General features: G+C 44.4%; 2 protein-coding genes across 4 annotated transcripts in view; both read right to left on the bottom strand.

Moving 5' to 3' along the window:
- Positions 1 to 2,039, bottom strand: part of LOC115739986 (loganic acid O-methyltransferase-like) — a 222,458-nt gene extending 220,419 nt beyond the window's left edge. Inside the window, exons 1-3 of one of the 2 annotated variants that reach the window (XM_048279488.1) lie at positions 1,833 to 2,039; positions 982 to 1,641; positions 357 to 701 (exon numbers count right to left, since the gene is read on the bottom strand). In XM_048279488.1, the coding sequence (XP_048135445.1) occupies positions 363 to 701; positions 982 to 1,641; positions 1,833 to 1,931 (1,098 nt within the window). In that variant the 5' untranslated portion in view covers positions 1,932 to 2,039 and the 3' untranslated portion in view covers positions 357 to 362. Of the gene's footprint in view, positions 1 to 106; positions 702 to 981; positions 1,642 to 1,832 lie in introns of those variants that run through there. The other variant, XM_030673310.2, reaches the window with a different exon arrangement.
- Positions 2,040 to 4,398: 2,359 nt separating this feature from the next.
- On the bottom strand, positions 4,399 to 9,447 carry LOC115740076 (MACPF domain-containing protein At1g14780). Of its 2 annotated transcripts, none has more exons than XM_048279476.1 (8): positions 9,341 to 9,447; positions 9,037 to 9,298; positions 8,693 to 8,934; positions 7,148 to 7,352; positions 6,918 to 6,995; positions 5,594 to 5,777; positions 5,297 to 5,466; positions 4,399 to 5,202 (listed from the first exon to the last, which is right to left on the bottom strand). In XM_048279476.1, the coding sequence occupies exons 2-8, from the start codon at positions 9,271 to 9,273 to the stop codon at positions 4,513 to 4,515; spliced, it is 1,806 nt and encodes a 601-aa protein (XP_048135433.1). In that variant the 5' UTR covers positions 9,274 to 9,298; positions 9,341 to 9,447; the 3' UTR covers positions 4,399 to 4,512. The 2 variants fall into 2 exon arrangements, with proteins under 2 accessions (XP_048135433.1, XP_048135432.1); XM_048279475.1 differs by having other exon boundaries at positions 9,037 to 9,302.
- Positions 9,448 to 9,865: the final 418 nt, after the last annotated feature.

A 9,865-nucleotide genomic window follows, 5' to 3' on the forward strand; every position in this document is an offset into this window, starting at 1 on the left:
GTGGATGACAGTTAATTTTCCATGCCATAGGTTCCTTGGATTCCTAAATGCCGGTGGATTTGAACATAATATACAGTTCTGTAATCTCCAATAACAGCTCTAGTCGAGATGATACTTGCATCAGATTCCGTTTGTTGTGGAGTTTGAGAAGACATCGCGCTCTTGCCATGGGTGATGTGGGAAAAGTTTTGCAGCAGTTGTTAACGTGGGAATGGAACACACCTAGCACGGTAACGTGCTGATCTCCTCGCTGTATTCAGATTTTTTAGTACCTTTTATGGGACATGTGAGTTCGAACAGAAAAGTACATACCCGAAACCTTATTAGAAGAAATAAAAGCGGAACTTGCCCTCAGGCGCGCATTACTTCCGCTTCAGTATGGCTACCAGTTGGCTTCCTTGAAGAAAGGCAGAGTTCAAACGGTCGGAGTATTCCTTGGTCTTCCCGAGAAAACGATCAAACAGGTCGTCGATAATCTCGCTTCCGAAATGTTTGCTGATGATGCCTTCCATCCCGGCTCTCAAGTGCAGCATGCACGCATGCCCTCCGACTGAGTCTTCGATCTTCGATTGAGGAGCTGCTAAATCCATCCTCTGTATGCTAAAGCACCCATTGCTCTCTACTAGCGCCGTCATCTCGTCAGGCGAGGGAGCATATACAGGCAAATTGAATGAATCCACCTGAGCCTCACTTATTATACCCTGGAGAGAGTTACTTTATTCAGGTCATCTGTGCAACTCAATTGGATTATCTTATGTTTTGGAACATAAGTGATCTAATGACAGAATGAAAACCTTAAGAAATCCGGCAAAGGATACCTTAAGACATGTATAACTGAGACATGAGCTATGGATTATCTATGTCTTCGCTCAGTTTGAAATTTTTTAGACCTGTAACTGAACTATGCTGATGCAGAGATGCACACACACAATTGTTTTTGGTAAGAAAGAAGATTGTGCTGATAGTATTTCCAGTTTTTACCTCCTTTGCCATATCCATCAAGCTGAACCCCAAAAGGTCGAACATCACGCCTGACGGAATACGTGAATATGGAATGCCATTAGCGATCCCGGGCATGACCAGGACCATGATGCCTCCGCTCGCAATCTCCTCGCCTCTGGCGCTCAGGAATGTCGCCATGTCCTTTGTGAACTGAGTTGTATAAGCATTGCTTACTTCAGACGGGGCACTTGTGTAGTGAACTCTCCCCTTGTTAAATGCTGGGGAGTTCGGATCAACCAATTCTTTAGGCACCTTGGACAGCCAATGGAGCGCATATGACGAATGCACGAAATGGAGGGACGCATCAGGGAACAGCCGCCCGTGGAAGGAACCCGGCACGCCGGCAGCGTAGTATGGCCGGTCGGACGGCAGCGAAGCAAAGAGGGTGTTGAAATCGTTGGACACGTTGTCGTTGAACAGTACTTGGAAGTCGGGCAGTTGGGAGGCGAGGCCCTGTGATTCGTACTTGCGCCGGACCGCTTCTAGGATGTTCTGGACTGCAACGAACGTGTTCGGCCCGACTGAACAGCCTAAATCCGCGATTCGGAATGCGGTCAGAGCGGGAGAAAATCGCTTTACGTCGAGCTCCCCCGCGATCACCTCGTCAATTGCCGCCCGGGCAAGGTTCGTCGCCGCTCTCTGCGATGCATGTCAAGAGTTGCGAGTTTGATATTCGATAATTTGATACTTATCTCGTTGAAGTTGCAAAATCTGAATCCAGGCAAAGCTTGGCCAAAGACAGAACAATTCATTCTATCGTTTTGTTCTTATCCCATGAAATGAAGAAATGATAAATAGGGAACGCATCTACCGAGCGTCAAATGAAGAACCTGAAAGTAAGAGTTCTTGTTGTAGCTAAATGTGCCGTCTCCACCGTTCATCGGGTAAGATTCCACCACCGCCACCGCGTCTGAGCCGCTGCCGCTCATCTTCTCTCTCTCTCTCTCTCTCTCTCTCTCTCTCTCTCTCTGCTAGTTCAGTTTCATGTACCAGTGCTCTGGTTTAAGTCCTCTTCCCCATTGGTGTTCAGACGTTCTCTAGTTTGTCTTCAGTTAGAGGTCACCCTGCCTTTGTTGACTCCGCCATTTCTTTTATCTCTCGTACAGCCACCCAAGGTTGACCCTTGTCCTCTCCCTTTGATTTTTCCTTGTTAGAGACATAATCGAAAAATTAATGGCCAAGGAAAGTCCAGCCCAAGAAGTAAAGGCTGGCCCCAAGGACAAAGATCTCAAACTAAGAGATGGGCCCGAAGAACTGAATGAGAGCACGCGAGCCCGCCCGCGACCGGTCTAAGACCCACGAAACAGCAATAATAAGATTCTAAAATGAACCTTGTTTAAATAAGAGTTTAAAGTAGATTTTATTTCAAATAAGATCTTAAAGTGACCATAAACCTAACCTTTCGGCTGGTCAAGGGCATTTTCGCCCTCGCTTGATCTGGCGAGGGACGGCCTCGCCGGATTTAAGCTCATGTCAAATTCAATGCCATTTGACCCCAATGGATGTTCGGCCAACCTGGCGAGCACAATCTGCTCATCTTCCTCCGAAGAAGATGAGTTGATGAACCAACAGTCAGGTCAAGGAAGAAGATTGTGTCATAACTTTTTCAGTTTGTTTAACTTTTTGCAAATTAGAGTTAAAAAAAAAAAGACCATGAACAAAAAAAAAAAACAAAATATTAATAAAATTATGTTTGGACGAATTGTCATTGATTGCCCGAAATATTTTATCGGACTGGAAGGTTAGGCCCTTATTTGGAACTAATTTGACCACTTCATATCCTTATTTGAAATGAGGGCATTATGCAATACTCATTCCGAAAGTACCGGGTTTTCTAAGTCAAAAAAAAAAAAAGTCATCCTTTTTGCCCACTCCATCAAAACTGGGCAGTTAGAGAATTCTGTGTTGCTTTCAGTGTAGTAGTCATTTGCACGCAACTCTCTCTCTCTCTCTCTCTCTCTCTCTCTCTGGGGATAAGTTAATCGAACTTTCATAAGCAAGCAACAACCGAGAGCATAAAGTCTATTGCGTCAACATCAGAAAATTGTTCATGTAGAATCACGAAGTTAGGATCACGCACTGAAGCCAACTCTACGTGTGAGATAAGCAACTCAAAGCCATTTTTGACTTGGAATAATGACACAAATAATTTCTGAACTTTGATCCAATGAGCAACGTGATCACTGAACTTTTAATTTAACCAATATGGTCCCTGAACTTTTGGAACATATTCAACTTAATCCCTAAATTATGTGAAGATGTTCAATGCAGTCCTTCCATTATTTCAAGTTCAAGGACGACATTTGACATTTTCTTGTAGTTTAAGGACCAAGTTAAACATGTTTCAAAAGTTCTTGGACCATGTTGAATAAATTAAAAATTTATGGATCACATTGCATATTGAACTAAAGTTCGGGAACCGTATTACTCAAATTAAAAGTTCAGAGATCATATTGCATATTGAGCCAAAGTTTATAGATCATTTGTGTCATTTTTCCTTTTGACTTTCTGTTTTCCCTTGACAACGTTACCAATAAGGTGATGACTTTCTGGCTTCAGATCCTCACAGTAAGCACTGATCTGAAGGCAACACCTAACCACCTCTATTGGTTATGCAATTTGATGGCTATCTATGTTTTGTTTATCATAAGCAAACATGCATAACATGGCTCGAGTTTGCGTTTGAGAGCAAGACGCTGTCCTTGAGGATGGTTCTTGGTGAAGATATCAGCGGTCTGATCAACAGAGGGAACTGGAATAAAGCAAATATAATCACGAAGAAAATGTTCCCACACAAAAAGTCAGTCAATCACAGTAAGTTCTGATCGGTTCACGAAGGACATCATCGAGGGCGACTGGAAGACGTTGAAAAAGCTGGCCTTTAACGTAGCAAAGAGTGTTTAGTGTGTCGACAAAGCGAGCGGTTGCTTATAATACTTTATCCTGGCTTTGACAGCACAAATTAACTGAAGAAGCCGAAGGCTTAGCAGACAAACATGGTGGCGAATAGGCTAAGTCTGGCTATTGGAAGAAGATGTGCTTGGAAACTGACACCATCGTTTCCAAAGATCTTACTAAAGAGAAGGCCATTGCAGAAATCCAAAAGGATGGTAAAGATTCGACCTTTGCCTGCTTACATTTAGTAATGAAAACTTATGCTTACTTTGGCCCAAAAATGGAAAACAAAAGACTAACTAGTTCTGTTCATATATACACATTAATATCTTCATCAGCAACTAAGGCAAAAACAAATGAAAGAAATATGGATCACGGACTTCACATTTACAGTATCGATCTCTTGTCGTCTCGCCACAATCTGAAGCATTCCCTTCGTGACAAATACGGCACGATTGATGACGGCATTGACCGTCCTTCATTCCACTTTGGACGCGGCCATTGCGGCATCAAAGAAGCTTCAGCTGCTCCATGGAGAGTAGATGCTTTTCTCTTCCTCTTTTTGTATATTTCCATAATAGGCTTATACTTAAATCTTTACGCTTGTGTTGTTCTTCAAATTCCAGTAGTTAGGTTCAACAAAGAGAACTTGACATGCACGCAAATCTTCCCCTTCTCCAAATCCAACTTAGCTCCAGTCACTAGCCAATGCCCCGGGCTATCTTGAGGCCCCTTGCAATGTTGTGACGTATCCACGAATTTCAAAAGCTTCTGCGTTTGCACCGGCACAGGCGGGCCCGTCGGGTACACGCTGGAGTCCATGTGTATTGCCACCCTTTTCTCTTTGGCGGCAATGTTTCCCGTGAGGGATGTGCTAATCGCCGAGAGCAAACCCGACTTTTGGGAGTACTTGGACCCTCGGTCCCAGTTAGATTGTGCTACGAACGAGTTCGAGACCTTGGAGAAGCGGAGCCGGAGATGGAGTACGTTCTTTGAATCGTGCTTCTTCACTTGAAGTTGGGCGCCCGTCACGATGTAGGCCACCTTCTTGGACGTGCTATCCGTCGGCACGTATTCAATTGGGGCAACGCACACGTGAGAGAACCTCTTCCCTTGTATGCCTTCGAAGTAGGCATCACCGGCAGCAGCGTCCTCCGATCCTTGCCACATCGGCGTGTCGTCTACCAAGCCCTCGAGCATGGACGGAGTGCTGGCGAGGTGTTGCAGGTGTATGGCTAGCTTGTTGCATTTCATCCCCTCCAGGAAGAACCGCATCCCCGTGACAGGTCTCTTCCCTACTATAACCTGAAACCAGACCGACCCGATAAATCCTAGTTCTGTACATCAAAAGGATGGACCATAGTAACATTCAGGGTCCAAGCTAGCTCTGTTTGTGTACCTGGGAAGTGTTAACGTACAGCTTTGGTCCCATCAAGCTGAAGCTGAGGGAAGGTGATGAAGTGGCTCTATTGGTGGTTGGACCAAGAGGCTGGTCGTTGTGGATGGGAGCCCAAAGCTTGTGGGTTTGGAACTCCAGGAAGGACTGCAGATCAGGTAGCGGAGGCTTGTCTGCAAATCCCCATGAAGGAGAACGTGTTCGAGTTAGATGATTGGGGGAAAAACGATGGGATTTCACCAAGGAAAACAGATGAGCAATTGAACTCAAACCAAACAAAAATTCGAGTGCGAAACGTACAGCGGAGGTAGAGGTTGATGGCGTGGGACAGGAAGCCGCTGCCAGGGACGCCTTTGAGGAGAGAAGTGATGGGGATGAAGCTGAAGTGGATGGCGTCCGGCATCGAAGGGACGGTCAGGAGCCATTCGCAGTGGCTCTCCGCCGTCGGATCCCCTCCTCTCTTCGAGCTGATCACCGTGATTCCCTGCAATAATTTGCAGGCCGAATTTCGGTCGTCAGCGTCGTGGCTCACAAGCTGTTTGTGGCGAGCAGAAGTGACCACAGGTATCAAAAACAGGCAGCAACGAAGGTTGTCCATGTACATCTACGTGATATAGTATGTGACGGTATGGAATCTGTCTATTGGTTGGCCATTGTACAGCGGTTCGCGATGGCAACTCCAATTGGCTCTAATGGAAGAAATCCGATATCAGATTCGCATGTAAAAAGGTCTAATTATTACAAACAAGTAAATCAAGTCTAATCTCATAAGGATTAGTACTACCATCTTGAATGTGTGAGAGAGAACCCGGTTCTAATCTCTTAATTTTCTCAAGATTCAAATCTTGTAATTATATATATAGTTAGTCAAAATTGGCTGTAGTATAATAACTAGGCTTTAGTCTAATCTTGTAAGGATCATTACTACAATCTTGAATATGTGGGAGGGAACCCACTTCTAATTTCTTAATTTTCACAAGATTCAAATCTTGCAATATTTTTTTAGGCTAGTCACAACTGGCTTTACAATAATGATTAGAAATTAGTACACAAGTCATACGATATTCCTTCCAAAATGAAAAGGAGTTTGAAGAGCGAATGGAAGAAATCCGATATCGGGTTCCCATACAGAAAGTCTAATTATCACAAACAAGTACCTCAAAGTCTAATCTTATAAGTGCGAGTACTACAATCTTGAATGTGTGAAAGGAACCCATTTCTAATTCCTTCATTTTCTCAAGATTCAAATCTTGCAGGTTTTTGACTTTATAGTCAGTCAAAATTGGCTTCTTTATCAAACCAGATCTCTCCTTATTTGACGTGCCTTAAACAATTTTATTTCAGTGACATGCACACTTACCTGAACCTAGACATTCATACCCAAACCGAATGATCCTTGACCAAGTTGTCTGCTTTATCGTTCGTCCTTGTACCCTAAATTCAGCACTTTGCTTACTTATTCTTATGCTCTTTGCTTGCCAAATGTCACACTCAATGGTGTTTTTTTCCGTGTGGGTGGAAAATTTTCCCTTTGTTGAAAATCTGTACTTCCAATCAATGCGAAATCGAGAAATAGTTTACCCCCCATTTATGTAATGAAAAAATGCGAGGGAACCAAACCTACATCTTGGGAGCTGCAGGTCGGCAGGCCGTCGAAGGCGGTGATCGCCTGCGGATCGAACAGATTGAAGGCTTGCGGCGTCTGGACGTCGGCGACGTTCGTGGGGGGAAAAAGCATAAAGGAACAAAGTAACGAAAATTAGAAACGTAATAATAATAATAATAACAATAATCAAAGGGATGCCCATTAAAAGATTTTATCAAAGGACACTAAAAGATAGAATTTTATCGTACCTTGTTGTGTTTAGACTCCTTGGTCTTGGAATGGAAAGGGGCGAAAGGGCAAGCCCCAGTGAAGAGCTGATCGCCCAGGTCGTCCAAGTGCTTCTTCAGATCCGACGGTGCCATGTTGGACGACCTGTCCTGCCTCACCACCACGGCGTCCTGACCTCCAACCCCTAGTCCGACTATCACGTGGGTCCCATATTTCTCTATAAATCTGCAAAAAAAAAAAAAGAATTTTTAAAATAAAAAATTTTGAATGACGTTAAAAGTTGCGGTATTCGGAAAATATTCGAAATTCCAATTGAACTCGAAAATTATACTCGGAAATGGAAATCGATTTATTCGGAGTCAAATAATGGAATTTTCTCACTAATCTCAATACTAATTTTTATTTACTTATTTTTGACAGCAAATCATTTGAAATACGAAAGCTCGAGGGTCAAATATCTGTTGAGCTTTCGCACCTATTTCCAGCCTAATCATGATTCACGGCACGAATTTTTCGAGATTAGACGAATATCTCAACATGGGGATCATCGGCAGCCGTCCGATCAGAGCACCGTCACGGTAGCGTCATCCCTTAAAAACCATCTACCCCGTTGATTCCGTTGATGTTACGCGGTTGCGGGGGAGCTGAAGACCGAGTCCAAGCCCCCTACGCGGTCAAACTTGGGAAAATCTTCAAAAAGACTTTTGATTGGTACCGAGCCTCTTTCCCTATGGTGGAGGGTCCACGGCAAGTCGACATTTTTATATTTATGGCAGCGGATTGAGTGATCAGTCCTACGTACAACCTTTGACTTTGTCTTTTATGATGATGTGGCTAATCTTTGATGCCCTATTTCGTAAGCTAGATGGCCCGGACGCAATCCAGACGTTTGTCATTTTTCTGGCCCTGGAATGTGGAATGTGAAATGGGAAAACAACATGCGGGGCGGTTCGATTCTCTCGAAAACGACGTCACGATTGCGAACATTAGTCGGGTCAGAAAGCTAGACCGAGGATGTGGCAATTTAGCATTCCGGATGTTATTTGCCTACATGCATGGTAATCCTAAAACTTGTATGGTTGAAAATTCATTTTCAAAATTGAATGCTCGCGGAAAAAAATTTTGAGGACATCACGGCAGCAATGTGAAATTAGAAAAGCCGAAATTGTGCACCCTCATTCCTTGGGAAAATCCAATTATGGTCAAATGTGGCATTAATTGAACTTAACGACATAGCCCGGCCGCCTAGGTAATTTGTTGATTTTAAGGCATGTGACTAATGTTTTGTCAGAATTGAAGGGTCAAGATTTATCTTCTTCTCCTCATTCTTAACGTGCTTTCAATCATTCCGGTTTGATCATTTCGAGTGCTGTCAATACTTTAGTCTGTCGAGGAAGGGAAATGGCCAAAGTCAACTTTTGAGGAGGAGGATGACGACGACGACGATGAAGAAGCATGACGAGGAAATGTGAATGCCAATCCAACCCTACTCGTTCACCAGTTCTAATCCTAAAACAAGCCAACCTAACGTTCAAGAAACCATAGCAGAGGTGCCGATCACGTACCTCGCGAGAGCCGAGGGGTCCCAAGTGGAAGGAACCGCGTCGCAGACTTCGTCGGAGAGGACGAGCGGGTAACGGTCGATGTGGAGGTTGAACAGCACGATGAAATAGCCGTCGAGGCCCAAGTACTTGATCTCCGCCGCGTCGTTTGCCCAGCAGTTGCTGTGGAACCCGAACATCGAGTTGAACATCCCTGAGGGGATCTTTCCCGGCACCGCAGATTTCTGGTTGAAGAATTCCGACATCTGGAAACACATGGAAAATGTAAATAGTCCGAAATTTGCACCAGATCTATCCCAAGCCGCCCCATCTCAACCGACGGTTTTTTTTCCCCCCGGCCCATTTACCTTGCTGAATTCGAGGATGTCGGATTGGTACCGGCTACGATCGCCCTTGTCGCATCTTATGTCGGCAGGGACGTTGTGTACAGGCCCGAAGCCGGGGATCACCAACGTCCTCTTCTCCGTTTCATTGAGCTGGACTAGTCTCTCCTCGCCTTTGCAGAACTTGAGCCTGAAATCGGAGGTCAAGTCGAACCCTCGGCCGAGGCTGGACAGAGCCCTCTCCACTATTCCATTACTCATGCTCTCTCTCTCTCTCTCTCTCTCTCTCTCTCTCTCTCTCTCTCTCTCTCTCTCTCTCTCTCTCTCTACTGTATGAAATATGACTAACAAGTAGTTGGTTGATGATGATTGGTGTGGGGAAGAGCGAAAGACTAATGTATAAAGGAGGAGGAAGGAAGAGAGGTGCGCCTTTGTGGAGAATTTTTTTTAGGGTTCGGCATGTTTTGATTTGTGGTTTAGTATATATGGAGAGTTTGAAGAGAGAGAGGGAGAGTGGGGACAGATTACGAGAATGACAGAGATTTTAGGGAAATTTCCATGTGTGATTCTTCTCTTTGTCTCGATGGGTGTGAAAGGAGACAACTGAAATAATAGGGGGAATAACGCTCAAACCTTTCACGCGGATGTACGAGTTGGAGGGCTGCTTTGTCCATTTCATATTGCTAACCAATTTGGAAAGGAGACCAATGATAATATTGTATTCTTCCTTCGTAAGTAAAGTGAATCACGAGAGAAGATTGGGGTGTGGGTTGGCCCATTGATGGGGAGCCCACTCAAGCAAAATCGGACCCTTTTGAAACTCGATCGCTATGTTCGATAATAAGGGATGACT

Source organism: Rhodamnia argentea, chromosome 5 (genome assembly GCF_020921035.1).
Source record: "Rhodamnia argentea isolate NSW1041297 chromosome 5, ASM2092103v1, whole genome shotgun sequence".
NCBI classification, from domain to species: domain Eukaryota; kingdom Viridiplantae; phylum Streptophyta; class Magnoliopsida; order Myrtales; family Myrtaceae; genus Rhodamnia; species Rhodamnia argentea.